The sequence below is a fragment of the Colletotrichum higginsianum genome, chromosome 6 (genome assembly GCF_001672515.1).
Source record: "Colletotrichum higginsianum IMI 349063 chromosome 6, whole genome shotgun sequence".
In the NCBI taxonomy this organism is placed as follows: Eukaryota; Fungi; Ascomycota; class Sordariomycetes; order Glomerellales; family Glomerellaceae; genus Colletotrichum; species Colletotrichum higginsianum.
In genome coordinates this window covers 1292930-1307756 of record NC_030959.1, presented here as the reverse complement: position 1 = coordinate 1307756, position 14827 = coordinate 1292930, and the positions used below count along the sequence as shown (strand labels likewise).

Here is a 14827-nt window from a genome sequence, read left to right as displayed (position 1 = left end):
GACATTGACGTTCCCAACGACGATGGCTTGACTCCCTTGTGTATCCAAAACAACGTCGAGCATTCGACTTGGCTTGTCGAACATGGTGCAAGTCTAGAAAAACCAATCTCGGGCATTGTCGACATTGGGAGCATCGCTGCACATTATGTCTTCTCCGACCTCCGTTACAGCTTCGAACCAAGAAAAAACCCACGTCGAGAACTTGCGGAGCTGGCCAGAAGGTTGACAAATTATGAAACGGGTCTGGACGAGTGCATCTGTGGTTGCTCGAGTGATGGCTGCCATCCGTACACGAAGATGTGGAAAACAGTGCTTGAGCTGTGTGTCGAGAGAGGCACGCAGGAAGAACTTACAAAAGAAATACACGAGAGATGTATTTCTATAGAAGATGGATGGGACATCCCTCGCAAGATCAAGTCCGTCTGTCTTCGGGCTTGCACTTTTGCCGCTCTTCGTCTCCAGCACACTTGCTGTAGACATTGGGTCTCCGATGGAAATGGCGGGGAGGACTGGAGCCGAGTTCTCAAGAAACCCGAAGAGAGCGAAATCCAAGAGATCCGCGAGGAGGAAGCTGTTGAACTTGCACGATTGGAAGATTTGATCATTGAGTTTGAGGGTAAACTTGACAAGGCAGACTGCTCTTTAGCAGAGTTCTTTCGGACACAGTGGGCAACTAGAATGGATGAAGTGTTGGGCGAGATTGAAGATCAGGTTCTGACGGAACAGGATATCGCGGGGGCTAGGGAGCTTGGTGTAGTTCTGGAGATCGAAGCCGAGGAGGGATCAGAAACGGATGATGAGTCTCAAGTTGAATATTGGTGTCGGCGTCTAGACGCATTGGTTGAATAATGGAGGTTTGGTTGAACTGTTTGTAAGAGACCAGGCGGTGCATTCTCTTGTTAGACAACTGTCGCAGCATTTTCACTGTCACCGCCTACCCTAGATGTCTTACCACACAAATGTGCGAGGGACAGGCATGGATCCAGCTCGAATACAACTCGATATTGTTCATTATTGAGTACTGCCGTGATCGCTCTCTTGACTTTCTTCATCTGAACTTTGCGATGGTCTGCACCTTTGGTGAAGAAGGCAATATGCTCAACCTTATTTCATGGATTACCTCAAGCTAGTCCACGCAAGAGCTTCTACTGATTGATTGTCAGTACCTTGGCTTTCAACTCTTCCCTTCCGGAAGACATATCTTGACGAACACAATCTGCTCAAGATGGCTTCGAGAAAACCCCAGGGTAGTTTCTTGAAGGATTTCAAGCATCACCAAGTTGAAATGCTCATTTAAAACGCTTGATCAGGTATGCAGAGTGTGGGTTGCAGGGTTGGCAACTTTCCGCGAGCTCCCCTAGCACGCCTCTCAATCAATTGCTGCAGTCGTGGGCGAGATAGACAAATCGGGAGCCATACACCCAAAACGGCAAGTCAAGAAACTGACATGTCAGAAGTATGGCACGGCTGCCTTGTTCTGATAACTCACCTTGTGTGAACGTGTGCATCCGCTTCCCCTTGTAAGACGGCATTGGGACCTAGCTTCGGACAGTGGAACTTCCGACCAGTGCAGGAAGGTCAGTGATAGCTTGCTTGATATAGGCCGTCGCATCAGTTGAGATGGATATAATATTGCGAGTCTCATTGTCTTCTCGTGGATGTTTTTGGTTATAATATCGTCCGAAAAGCCCGGCTCTCACTACCAGCCTAGTACCTCGACTTGCCAGTACTGATTCATCGATCTCAAAACGGGACTCCTCACAGTGGCCAACGGCATATCTACAAATCACAAAAAGCCCGTCAGTCATGGCAAACCGCGGCGCAACATGGGACACCAAGGTCCATACCATCCGCGACTTGATGGAACTGGGGAGCAAGAAGCTTCCGAAAATGTACAGAGACTACTACAACGAAGGCGCCATGGATCTTGTGTCGTAAGTTTTGAGAAGACGGCTTTGTATAATTGATGGGGTTCTGAAAGACATCGCCACATAGACTACGCGACAACGAGGAAGCTTACAACCGGTATAAGATCATGCCGCGGATTCTTGTGAACGTGGATAACATTGACATGTCAACCACAATTTTCGGGACCAAGGTAGAACTGCTACCAAGTCTCCGCATCGCCTTGGCTCATTGCTAACGACCACTCAGGTGTCCTTTCCCCTTGGGTTTAGCCCTGCGGCAATGCACCGGATGGCGCATCCCGACGGCGAGCTGGCAACATCCCGTGCAGCTGCGAAGCTGAACATTTGCATGGCGTTATCATCCTACGCGACGGAGTCCATGGAGAACGTAGCAGCGCAAGGAGCCGGCAACCCGTACGTGATGCAGTTATGCGTGCTCAGGGATCGCGAGACAACGTTACAGATTCTACGAAGAGCAGAGGGTACGTTTGGTCATCATCATCTTAAATTTGGTGGGCTCGAGAAATTGGAAATTGATGTGTCTGCATAGCATCCGGATACAAGGCCATCTTCCTCTCGGTCGACACCCCCCTGCTGGGTCGTCGATTGAACGAGTACAGGAACAACTTCTGTCTCCCTGACGGCGTCGGGTGGCCGAACCTGTTGTCCGATGGGAAGAGCGAGCTGAGTGGCGAGACGAACGACGGTCATCTTACAAGCCGACATGATTTTGGTAAGAACTGTCATGAAACGAATTCTTTCGAGCACGCCTGACTGAACCCGATAACTAGACCCGTCTCTGGATTGGGACTCGGCGATTCCTTGGCTCAAGAAGCACACAAAGCTTCAGCTGTGGCTCAAAGGCGGTAAGAACACGGACTGCATGGGATCGAACTGTGACCCGGCGGCTATTATACTGACGAAGCTTGCCGTAACAAGTATACACTCCCGACGACGTTGCTCTCGCAATAAGACACGGCCTCGACGGTGTAATAATCTCGAACCACGGCGGCCGACAATTGGACGGCGTGCCCGCAACACTTGACGTCTTGCGACTCTGTGCACCAGTCGCGGCCGGAAAGATTCCCATCGCCGTTGACGGCGGCATCCGGCGCGGCACCGACATCTTCAAAGCGCTTGCCCTCGGCGCATCACACTGCTTTGTGGGAAGGATCCCCATCTGGGGACTAGCGGTAAGTGGTTGCAAGCATGGGGTCGGATCTTGAACACATGCTGATAATATGCCATGCAGTACAATGGGCAGGAAGGTGTCGAGCTCGCTCTCAAGATTCTTCAGTACGAATTCAAGGTCACCATGGCACTTGCAGGGTAAGTTGGACAAGGCGTATGCAGCCGATTGTCAAAGACTGACATGGATGATTTAGATGCCGGACTATTAAAGATATCTCCAGGGGGCATGTAGCATATCTGAATGGCAATGGGGTGTTGGCGAAGCTCTGAGAAGCATGTCCGTTACGTTGGAAAGCATTTTTTCCCCCGTTACGCAATGGGACTATCAAAGAATCTGAAGACTTAGGAAGGTGACCCTGCATCTATTATTTCCAAATAAATACAACCGTACAGTGAACCGCCATGAACTAAGTGTAACCCGATCTGAATTCGTCAATGTGAGCCCAGGCGGCGAATGTGTAGATCAAACTGGTGATTTCTCTTCATCAGATATGAAGAGACAAGACTTCCTCAGGCCGACGACATCGCGCTGGCCCATGACAGCCAAATCCAGACGCCTGATCAAGACAAGAAGCCTTACATAGACAGTGTGTTACATGGACCTCCGCAATGACCTGATCTGCCTTTCCCGGCCTAGCGATCTGGAAATAGCACAAAATTACCAAGACCGAACGTGTTGCTGTTTCTGCCTTCGAGGACATGTTTCGGCGCGGCGTGCTACCGTTTAAGCCGAGCCGGTTCCGAGGAAGGTTTCCGCGACGGAGACCCACGTCGCCGCTTCGCCGCCGGCCCAACCCCGCGCTTTCTCCGCGAAGATGACACCTCTCCAGGGCGTCTGCCGCGGTATCATATCCAGTACTAAGAAAGTGTAGAATCTGTGACGTTGCTATTCCTGTCGGCCTTTCCCAGTTTACCCCGCCATTCATACAAGCCATTTCCACACATGCGATGAGGGGCAACGGTGACGGCCCGACGGAACAGGCAGGCCTGCTCAAATGGGATCGTGCTGAGAGATCGGGAGCGCTTCCGGCGTTGCTGCTTAGCAGGTTTACGCGCGGCTTTACGTGCTGCATAGAGCAAAAAGATACCGGGAAGGTTTTGTCATCAAACGACACTTGGTGGCACTATCATCCTTTTCGGGAGCTGTTTATATGGTGTTCGAGCCGATCGTTATAGACATATGGCTGGCCTTGACATCCCACTTACACCAAAAAGCACTGTTGTTCTTGAACTTGTTGAAAGAATAGCCCATATACGACCCCATCTGTTCTCTCCCTTACACCTCAAACACTCCCGGGAAGAAAGTTTCCAGATTCATTTCCTCTAATCACTTTCTCAGAATGGCGCCCAGCGAGCTCAAGGGCGTGCTCGTCGCCCTCATCACCCCTTTCACTCCCGACCAGAAGTCCATCGACACTGCCGCTCTCGACGCCCACATTCAGCGCCTCATAGCAGCGGGCGTCCACGGCCTCGTACCCGGCGGCAGCACCGGCGAGTTCACAACCCTCAGCCCGGAAGAGCGCAAGCTCCTCGTCGAGCAGACCGTAAAGTCTGCCGCGGGCCGCGTGCCTGTTGTCGCGGGCATCGGGGACCTCTCCACCGCCCGCGCCGTGGAACACGCCGTCCACGCCGCCTCTGTCGGGGCCAGCGCCCTGATGGTCGTGCCCCCGTTCTACGACGCCCCCAACCTGACCCAGCTCCGCGAGCTGCTCGGGGAGATCCACGACGAGTCCGGGCTGCCCATCGTGTACTACAACATCCCCTCCGCGAGCGGCGTCAGCCTCTCCCCCGCGGAGATCGCGGGGCTGTCCGAGGTGGGCGTGACGCATCTGAAGGACACGTCAGGCAACGCGCCCGCGCTGACGGAGCTGCTCTTCAGCGCGGCGAGCACGTCGCGCGTCACAACCTTCAACGGCTGGGACACCCTGACGTTCTACGGCCTGGCCGCCGGGGCCAAGGGCTCCGTGTGGGGGGCGACCAACATCATCCCGGAGCTGTCCGCGGAGCTGTGGACCGCGGTGGCCGAGGAGGGGGATTTGCGAAAGGGCAGGGAGCTGTGGACCAAGATCTTCCCCATCTGCAAGTTTCTTGAGTCTCACAACTACGCCTCGGCCGTCAAGACGGGAATGGAGCTGCGGGGGTGGGAGACCGGGGGCCTGCGCAAGCCCTTTGGGCTGCTGGAGGGCGAGCCGCGGAAGGAGTTTGCGAGACTGTTGAAGGATGCGGGAGTTGATGTCGTGGCATAAAGTTGTGGTGATCTTGATGTTGAGGATATGAACTGAAAACAGGTGTGATGTGTTTTTGTAAACACGTAGATGTTGGTCCAGTCAACATCAAAGATCCAAGACTCTATTCAATATTCAGGCTTCGCAACTTGTGACGAACCAAAAGCTGAGAAATACAATCAAAGCTAGCACTGTGATTTCACCATACAAGCAAAAAACAAAATATCATTGCTCTTATCTCGCCACGGTGGGCATCAGATCTGGCCAGCTCAGGGTCCAGTCCCCGGTCTCCCTCCTCCTATCCCACACACTCTGAGCCAGCGTGCTGGGCTTGTCGGTCCCAAAGATGACGCCCTTGTTGTCGATCGCTTCGAGAACCTTGCGCCCCCTCTCCTGCAGGTCGGGGCCCATGGCCTCGCACGCGGCGACGAAGCCCGCCCACCCGATGCTCGTCGCGAAGTCGTGGTCGTCCGCCGTCTCGCCGAGGCACGGCTGGATGAAGTCGAGCGTCTTGCGCACCGAGTCCTGCACGACCATGGCGCTCAGGTTGTGGACGCGCCGGTAGAAGTAGATGATGAGGGCCTGGTGCATGGCGAGCGTCAGCGACCTGACGGCGGGGTGGTCGACGAGCCGCGTGTCCTTGGTGACCAGCCCCCGCGGCCTGCTCGGCCCGCTTTCGACGTCCCTCGACTCCAGCGACCAGGACCAGATGTTCTGCTCCAGCTTCTTGATGTGGCGAGGCAGCGCCAGGGACACCCGGGAGTCGTACATGGCGATGGCCTCGAGCTTGACCTTTTCGTTGGCGAAGCTGATGGTTTGGGAGAGCAGCGTCATCAGGGACTCCGGGACGCCGTAGATGTCCGGGTACATCGTGGCCGGCCAGTGGCCGGAGATGTCCAGGTGGATGTCGGAGTAGCCGACCTCGGCCGGCTTCTCCCGCGAGAGATCGAGGTCCGCACCGAGGGAGTCCTCGGCGATGCGGAACTTGCGAAGCGACACCGCCATCTCGGTCGCCGCTTCGGCCTGGGTCTTTGGGGTGTCGATGGCGATGTCGGTGCTCTCTGCTATCACGCGCAAGTGCGTGTACACGTGGTGCAGCACGCGGACGTGGAAGGATTTCGGCATGGCGAGACCACGAAGTCGGATGAGCCGTTCGGCGTCGAGGAGGAAGATCTTGACCGCGCGGGAGCCGTTGTACATCACCTAGCAGAGAGTGTCAGTACAATATGTCCATGATAGTGAAAGGTGACTTGGCCTCACCGATACCATGGCCGTGGCGAGTATGGCGATGAGCATCTCGTTGTACTTTGCCTGGCCTGGCTCGCCCGACTCGCCTTGAAGCGCTAGCTTGAGGTGAGACTGGGCGCTTTTCTGGTAGCTCCTCCCAATGTCGAACCATGGCGATGCCTCCTTTTTACCTTCTTTGCTGAGCGATTGGTGCAGGTGAAAGGCGCTCTTCGCCAGCAGCGTGCATAGAATGCTGTGCCGAGTGTGGGAGGTGGTGTTCCACAGAGACAGCTCGGCAAAAGTCTCGAGGGCGCAGGGGAGAAGCCAGAGCTGCCAGGGCGATATCCTCACGCCCTTGACGGACGACGACGACTCCTCCATCGACTTGTAGTACCGCAAGAGGGAGGCCGCATGTGCCGGCAGACATGGCTCGACACCCGGCATATGGTTAGTGAAAGGGGTAGGAGACTTTCGTTGAGCGGGCAGGCCCTGCTCAAATGTGAGAGTACTTGTGAATCCATGTGCGCTGTCTTGTTCTTCCGGAGTGCTGCCCTCGGCGGCTGGTTCATGTCCGGCATGTGCCATGTCTGGTGTGCGCGGCGACGTAGGGGTGAAGAGAAAGTCAAGAGCAGAGCCGTCCACGGCCATCATCTGTGTAAGATCGCCTGTGCCCTCGCCGTGTGTCCATGGCTGGTTGGTGCTGTTGAGGATGCTATCTGTATTGAAATCATAGAAAGAGCCTGGGGGAAAGTACGGCCCCATTGCCAGCGAGTTGTCGTCGACGGACCAAGGTTCTAACGTCACTTCTTCGACGTCTTCGACGTCCTCGCCAGTATCACCAACCTCTTCGTCGGGCAAGGTCCTGATGGGCGAGGTGTTGGGCGAACTACCCGAAGGGGAGGGATCTGATGGCGGAGACCCTGGAGCTGTGGAATCCTCGAACGCCCTGAACACACCGAACGGACCGGCGAGATGAGGAGCATCACCAGCAACGACGTCTCTCTCGTCGATGTCGAAGATGATGTCGGCCGCGGCCCGGTCCCCCATGCTATCCACAATGTCGACGCTCATGGAGCTTCTCTCCTTCTCGGTGAAAAGCGGATACCGGTACGAAGTGCCGCGATGGCTCTGCCTCTGCTCGGTCGAGCACAGGGGGTCCGGAACCCACAGGAGCCGGGCGTCGTAGCCCTCGCAGACGAGGTTGAGGCGCCGGCAGGACGAGCATACGGGGCGGACCTCGTCGCATTTCAGGTGGCGGCCTCGGCAGGTGCGGCAACCCGTGAAGGTCCTGGAGCGCGGGACCTTCTTCGCGCTGGCGCCGGCTTTGCCTGCCGGCTTTCCTCTGGAGGTCGGGGTTGTTGTCCCGGATTTGGATGACCTGGTTTTTGGACGGGCAGGCATTGTCGGGGAGTTGGCGGGGGGGAGGGGATAGCGAGGATATCTCGCCTTGGGTACAAGTCGTTGGAGGAAAGTCAAGGGGCGAAGAACAATTCAGGCTTGTCTTCCCGAGTGGCCTGACTGTTGCGTGCTTCTGCGTAACTCAAGGCATAACCAACGGGTGATGAATGAGGACAAGGCTCTCTTCGTGCTGCAGACATCGATAACCGACGGACGAGCTGCTCTCGTGATTCGGCGAGGGCGGGCGCGAACCATCAGAGAGAGGTTGGCAGACACAACAAACAGGGTGCGGTCAATCTTTGTCGGCGCCCTCCCCCTGGGTTTTGCCATCTGGGAAGGTTTCCGCGAGTTCAGCATGAACACTCTTCGGCGCTAACGGGGTGGTGGAGACCGGGATGAACGCCGCTTGATACCGGCCCGGGATGTTGCCAGTTCTGAACTTCGGACTGACTGACTGACGGACCAGACTCTCACCAAGAATACGTCTCATCGTCCCATCTTTGGGTTTGAGCTTGTATCTTTTCATGTCAGAATTACCGAGAAGAAGCATGGCAAGGACATCGGAGGTGCTTTGTGTTGTTGTAAGGTTGGATGAGTTAGGACGACTGGAGTAATGTCGCCGCAATGACATGGATCTTGTAAGTCGATTTGGAAGTTCAGGGCCAGAGGTGGTTGGTTGGTTGCGGCTGGCAATATGACCGCCGGTGTTAGGCAATGGGTGATTATGTTTTTCGTTGCCTTGTCGCTGGGACATACAGAAATGAACCACTGATCTAAAAAAAAAAAGCTAGAAAAAACCACCCCCTTCCATAGTCTGAACGACTCTTCTGTGAACGTTAGGATGTGTTGTTGCTGTCCATGTGTGGCTAGGTCTTTCTGTTCGCGATCCGACGTGCACCATGCATCAATGGGGGACGAATGTTCGGCTATCGTAGGCTGAAGGTAACCAGGTACCAGACGCAACCAAGGGGAAGCAGATGGTATAATAAGCAAAGCAATCGAAAAGAAATCCATCGAAGGCATCATTACTTCGAAATTGCTTGGGGTGGACTAACCGAGAGAAAAAGGCCATCGCCAATTGGTGCGAAACCATGATGCTTACAGTGACGCGATGGAGCAGCGATTGTGTGATGCGCGGGGCATCCGCCGTAAGTAAGGGAAGATTGGTAATCGGCCCCAGAGCTTGAACCCCCCTCTGTTCGGAAGGCCAGCCCGAGCTGCTCATATACGCCAGCCAGAAGCATCCTTCAGGCCCTCGGACGTGGCATTTTGTATGATCTCGGGTTCTCTATACTGCCTCCTTTCTATCCGTAATATTCCAGTTTCACACAAGAGGATTCAACTTCAAACACAATGACCAAGGTTTTCTTGTAAGTTGATCATCCCCCGTACTCGCAGGGGCGGGGGCTTTCAGGCCCAGCGTGTGCCGTGTAAGTCAGTGTGCCATCCCGCTCACGAAAAGGGTTCAGGACTGGCGCCACAGGCTACATCGGAGGCAGCGTCCTCTCCCTGCTCGCCGAGTCGCACCCCGAGTACGCCGTTCGGGCGCTGGTGCGCGACGGCAGCAAGGGGAAGCTCGTCACGGATGCCTTCGCCAAGGTCGAAATTGTCGAGGGAGAACTGGACGACGTCGACACGATCACTCGCGAAGCTTCCAATGCCGATATCGTTGTCCGTAGGTTCCTCTCCCCCCAAAAGCTGCCGCCGCTACCGCCGCCAGTGTTGTTGACCCAGCGTGTCCGCAGACTTGGCTACAACGGGCCACCTGAAGAGCGTTGAAACCATTCACAAGGCCCTTTCATCCAGAGCAGCACAAAAGCCAGGTGAGTAAAAAACATGGGACACCCAGGCCGTGAGGCTCTTTGTTAGGGGCTACTCGAGCTTGACTGCCTCGTCTTCGGTACTGTACTTACTGACTACCTACCGAGCACAGCGCATTGGATCCAAATCTCGGGCGCCAGCGCCCTCGCCGCCGGTGAGGTCGCCGACAAAGCCCGCAGCCCGGGCGAGGCCAGCGACCTCGTCTTCAACGACCTCGCCGGGATCGCGGAGCTGCGCTCCTTCATCCAGGGACACCCGAGCCGCGGCGTCGACAACTACATCATCAAGGTCGCCGCCGACGAGCCCAAGATCAACACGGCGCTCGTGTTCCCCCCCATCATCTACGGCAAGGGGACCGGCCCCGTCAACCGGCGCAGCGTCCAGATCCCGTCGCTGGCCAAGGCGACGCTGGACCGCCGGCGCGGCGTGCAGGTGGGCAGGGGACTCAGCCGATGGGGCAACGTGCACGTCCAGGACGTCAGCCGGCTGATCTTTCGTCTGGTCGAGAAGGCGGCCGAGGCCAAGGGCGAGGAGCAGGTCTGGAATTCCAACGGGTTGTACTTGACCGGTGTGGGAGAAATTGTGAGTTCACAGCCCTGCCCACTCACCCACCCACTCACCCACACATACATCATGCACCAGTCGACGACTGCCCGCTAACACACGCACAGCCCTTTGGAGAAATCTCCAAGCTTGTTGCCGCTGCGGCGGCCGACCAAGGGCTTATCCCCACCAGCGAGGTCGACGTGGTCGGTCCCGAAGAGGCGAACAGCCTGCTGCCGCACGGAGCGGTGCTCTACGGGACGAATGCGCGCAGCGAGGCGCTTCGGGGCAGGGAGGTGCTGGGATGGGCGCCGTCGGGGGAGAGCCTGGAGAATGAGATCCCCAGAGCCGTGGCGGAGGAGGCGTCTGCCAGGGAGCGAAGCAACCTGTGAGCAGAGCTGTAGTAGGCCAGAGGGGTGAGATTTGAGGAGTAGTAGCACTTGTTTTGGGTTACTTGCGTCTCAGTAACCCGGTCCAAAAATGACATTCAATGAGAAAGAAACCTGATGCGTTTTAACTCTTGAGGCCCGTCCGTCATCAGTGTAAACTTGCCGTACAATCTTGAGTGAGGGGCACGACCGTTATCTTTGTTGGAGGGGGTAAGCTTAAGGTGTTCAGACCGTCAGTCAGTGGAGTGGAGTGAGAGTCCACAACACACATACACACACACACACACTCCTCTCTCTCTCACGCACACGCACACGCACATTGCTCCCTAGAAACTTCATAAAGTAGTAAGTTTCCGCGGATTCAACCCTTTCTGGTTCGAACTACCTGCGACCGAGAACCCCAGTTGATAAACCCGAGTCCACGTTGCGTTTGAAGCTTGAACGGGATGCCGTGCTGTCAGCAAGACCTCCCCGGAACGCGGGCCGATGGATGACCTACTGACTGGACCATGACCTGCTCTGCTGGCACTCCACAGCGGGGGAGGGGCAGCTTCAGCACCCTGGCAGGCCATGCCGACGCGCTGAGTGACGCAGCGAGCGAGCGTCCCGAGCGGGATGAAGTTCCTCGTATCGAGTCCAAACCTAGAGGTTAGCAGGTCCTGATAGCGTACGACGGGGCCCTTTCCCTGGAGTTTATCTTCTGAACCGTCCATCCGCCATCTCAAACATCACAGACGAAGCCCCATCCTTCTTGTCCGTCCAACACACGCACCGCATACTTCAAGCACATTGCAGATAGGATGGGAGATCTCGCCGTCGAGCTCACTGCGCCCAACGGGCAGAAGTGGACTCAGCCAACCGGCCTGTTCATCAACAACGAATTCGTGCCCTCATCCACAGGGCAAACCATCCCCTCCATTGACCCGGCGTGAGTTCAGTCCCTACTCCCGTACTCCACTCACTGTGGCCAAACCCCGTCCCCCTTACCTTGTGCGTTACACTGACGAACGGCGCTCCCAAGCACCGAGGAGGAAATCGTGTCAGTCCACGCGGCGAATGCCGACGATGTCGACAAGGCAGTGAGAGCCGCCGCTGCGGCGTTGAAGGACCCCGCGTGGAAAGACTTGGCAGCTTCGGACAGGGGCATTCTCATGGCCCGCCTCGCCGATCTGATGGAGTCCAACAAGGAGTTGCTTGCAACCATCGACGCCTGGGACAATGGTGAGAGGAGGCAGAATACCCGCGATGGTTGACGTCCTTCTTGTTTTAGTTGACTACTGACCACGTCCCCGATCCAGGCAAGACATACACCGAGGCATTGACGAACGACCTCGTCGAGGCAGTGGGCGTCATCCGCTACTACAGCGGGTGGTGCGACAAGATATTCGGCCAGACCATCGCCCTGCCGAACAAGTTTGCCTACACTGTACGGCAGCCCGTCGGCGTCATCGGGCAGATCATCCCATGGAACTATCCACTCTCGATGGCAACGTACGTCTAACCCAATTCCCGTCAGGGCTACCGGAGCGCAAGTCAACTAACACAATGCATCATCCCAGGTGGAAGCTTGGCCCAGCCCTCGCCTGCGGAAACACGGTCGTACTAAGGCCGCCGAGCAGACCCCGCTGAGCATACTGGTTTTCGGGCGCCTCTTCAAGGAAGCGGGGTTTCCTCCCGGCGTCGTGAACTTCATCAACGGCCTGGGTAAAGATGCCGGTGCCGCGCTCGTACAGCACCCGCTGGTCGACAAGGTCGCGTTCACGGGATTAACCGGCACCGCGACGAGCGTCATGCAGATGGCGTCGGCGACGTTGAAGAACGTCACCTTCGAAACGGGCGGGAAGTCGCCTCTTTTGGTCTTCAACGACGCGGACCTCGAGCAGGCCGTCAAGTGGTCGCATATGGGCATCATGTCCAACCAGGGCCAGATCTGCACGGCCACCTCACGCATCCTCGTCCAACAGGACATCTACGACGCCTTCGTCGCCCGCTTCGTCGACGAGGTCCACAAGACGAGCAAGGTGGGCGACCAGTGGGACCCGGAGACCTACCAGGGCCCGCAGGTGTCGAAGCAGCAGCACGAGCGCGTCCTGTCGTACATCCAGGCCGGCCGCGACGAGGGCGCGACGGTCCAGACGGGGGGCGGGCGGCCGGTGCACCTCGGCAGGGGCTACTACGTCTCGCCGACGGTCTTCACGGACGTCCGCAGCGACATGAGGATCTGGCGCGAGGAGATCTTCGGCCCCGTCGTCGTCATCCGCAAGTTCGGCGGGGAGGCCGAGGCGATCAAGGTCGCGAACGACAGCGTCTACGGGTTGGGCGCGGCGGTCTTCACGACGGACCTGGAGAGGGCGCACCGCGTTGCCGCCGAGATCGAGTCCGGCATGGTCTGGATCAACAGCAGTCAGGACTGCGACCCCAGGGTTCCCTTTGGCGGCGTGAAGCAGAGCGGCATCGGACGGGAGCTCGGCGAGGCGGGACTGGAGGCGTACACCCAGATCAAGGCGGTTCATGTGAACATGGGCAACAGGCTGTGATGAGGCAGTTTTGAGGGTTTGGCGACAACGACCGAGGCATGTTTTGTGGTTCCTGATCTGATAAGTAAGGTTCAGACGCCCGCCAAAGGCCCGGCAAGGTCTGGTATAGCTTAATGTCGTGATGGGTGCAGATACCCTACCATTCATCACACTTGAAGAAATAAACAACTGTGTGAACTGGCTGTCAATGTGTAAGTAAGTAAATGCTCGGAACCAAAACCACACCGGAAGATGACGCCATGCCATGCGTCCGGCAACTCATTCCCGTCATCTCAGCCTCTCATTGCTCAGTTGGTTAATTAAAAGCCCCGCAAACGCCCTCGTTGCAGACCTTACGTAACGTTGTCACCGATCTCCGAGCACACGCTCGTCGGCCTTTGGTGTGGAAATCAGGCCGTGACTGAATCGCGGGGCTGCTTTCGAAGAGGCAGTGCCGCCGCTCTTCCTCCCCCTCCTCATCGCTCAAATACGTTTTGAACGGGACATCTCATTCTCACCACCGAAAGAAGGGCAGAAATGCTAAGCAGTAGAAGCCGCACCATCGCGATATCAGTGTTTGCTAAGAGACCCTCGGCGGTCATGTTGGTTCCGTTGCCCGGCGTTAGGAAGTTCAGCCAGAGCCCACCCATGGCTCAAGACGGTGAGCGTGCTGCCGGTGGCGGTGAGTACTATTGCCAATCATACGACGATGACTACTACCAAGGGGGGCGGCCGTTCCGCTGTCCCTGGTAGCATGTATCAGAGAGAAGCAGCTCCAAGCAGCTCTCAGTCAAAGGTTCTGACCGGTCTCCCAGGCAAGAAGCCCGTCAACTTTGGCGTCGTCGTGTTCCCGGCATTCCAGGCGCTCGACGTCTTCGGCCCGCTGGACGCCCTCAACCTGCTGTCTCGGTCCTACAACATGAACCTGTACACCATCGCCGACACGCTGGAGCCCGTGTCGACCAAGCAGAGCACCACCGGCGGCGGCGGCAGTACCAGCCAGCCCGCCACCGCCACCGCGGCCTCCGACTTCGGCCAGCGCATCGTGCCCACGCACACCTTCCAGACGGCGCCGCCGCTCGACGTGCTCATCGTCCCGGGGGGCCAGGGGACGCGGTACCCGGGCATCGCGACGGCCGTCGACTTCGTGCGGGAGCGGTTCGGCACGCTGCAGTACCTGCTCACGGTCTGCACGGGCGCCGGGGTGGCGGCGCGGGCCGGGGTGCTCGACGGCCGGCGGGCGACGACCAACAAGCTGTCGTGGGAGCAGACGGTCGCGCTGCGGCCGCAGGTGGACTGGGTGCACAAGGCGCGCTGGGTGCGCGACGGGCACGTCTGGACGTCGTCGGGCATCAGCGCGGGCATCGACCTGACCTTTGCGTGGATCGCCGCCGTGTACGGCAGCGAGGTCGCCAAGAACATCGCCGACCGGATGGAGTACACGCCGGTCGAGGACCCGAGCTGGGACCCCTTTGCCGACCTCTGGGGCTCGAAGAAGTAGTGTGTGTGTGTGTCTGTGTGTGTGTGTGTGTGTGTGTGCCAGTCAGTTACAGATTGTCACTTTCAGCTTGTTGATGACCCGTCGGAGGACTCGGAAAGCTGAAGGCATA

The 14827-nt window shown here is 57.2% G+C and overlaps 6 protein-coding genes across 6 annotated transcripts; 5 read left to right on the top strand and 1 right to left on the bottom strand.

The window, feature by feature from the left end:
• Positions 1 to 1806: 1806 nt before the first annotated feature.
• On the top strand, positions 1807 to 3368 carry CH63R_08814 (2-hydroxy-acid oxidase; the record flags this gene model as incomplete). Its single annotated transcript, XM_018303788.1, has 8 exons — positions 1807 to 1934; positions 1996 to 2098; positions 2155 to 2389; positions 2458 to 2640; positions 2699 to 2773; positions 2847 to 3100; positions 3160 to 3236; positions 3320 to 3368. 8 exons carry the CDS (start codon positions 1807 to 1809, stop codon positions 3366 to 3368), a joined length of 1104 nt encoding a protein of 367 aa, XP_018155811.1.
• Positions 3369 to 4438: 1070 nt separating this feature from the next.
• Positions 4439 to 5344, top strand: CH63R_08813 (Dihydrodipicolinate synthase; the record flags this gene model as incomplete). The annotated part of the gene is made up of 1 exon (XM_018303787.1): positions 4439 to 5344. One exon carries the CDS (start codon positions 4439 to 4441, stop codon positions 5342 to 5344), a length of 906 nt encoding a protein of 301 aa, XP_018155810.1.
• A 213-nt stretch (positions 5345 to 5557) lies between these two features.
• CH63R_08812 (C6 transcription factor) lies at positions 5558 to 7951 on the bottom strand (the record flags this gene model as incomplete). The annotated part of the gene is made up of 2 exons (XM_018303786.1): positions 5558 to 6526; positions 6584 to 7951. The coding sequence occupies 2 exons, from the start codon at positions 7949 to 7951 to the stop codon at positions 5558 to 5560; spliced, it is 2337 nt and encodes a 778-aa protein (XP_018155809.1).
• Positions 7952 to 9301: 1350 nt separating this feature from the next.
• On the top strand, positions 9302 to 10704 carry CH63R_08811 (Nucleoside-diphosphate-sugar epimerase; the record flags this gene model as incomplete). Its single annotated transcript, XM_018303785.1, has 5 exons — positions 9302 to 9318; positions 9418 to 9623; positions 9694 to 9771; positions 9882 to 10351; positions 10441 to 10704. 5 exons carry the CDS (start codon positions 9302 to 9304, stop codon positions 10702 to 10704), a joined length of 1035 nt encoding a protein of 344 aa, XP_018155808.1.
• A 612-nt stretch (positions 10705 to 11316) lies between these two features.
• Positions 11317 to 13238, top strand: CH63R_08810 (Aldehyde dehydrogenase; the record flags this gene model as incomplete). Its single annotated transcript, XM_018303784.1, has 5 exons — positions 11317 to 11349; positions 11436 to 11629; positions 11723 to 11922; positions 12000 to 12196; positions 12261 to 13238. 5 exons carry the CDS (start codon positions 11317 to 11319, stop codon positions 13236 to 13238), a joined length of 1602 nt encoding a protein of 533 aa, XP_018155807.1.
• Positions 13239 to 13754: 516 nt separating this feature from the next.
• CH63R_08809 (DJ-1/PfpI family protein) lies at positions 13755 to 14718 on the top strand (the record flags this gene model as incomplete). Its single annotated transcript, XM_018303783.1, has 2 exons — positions 13755 to 13899; positions 14033 to 14718. The coding sequence occupies 2 exons, from the start codon at positions 13755 to 13757 to the stop codon at positions 14716 to 14718; spliced, it is 831 nt and encodes a 276-aa protein (XP_018155806.1).
• Positions 14719 to 14827: the final 109 nt, after the last annotated feature.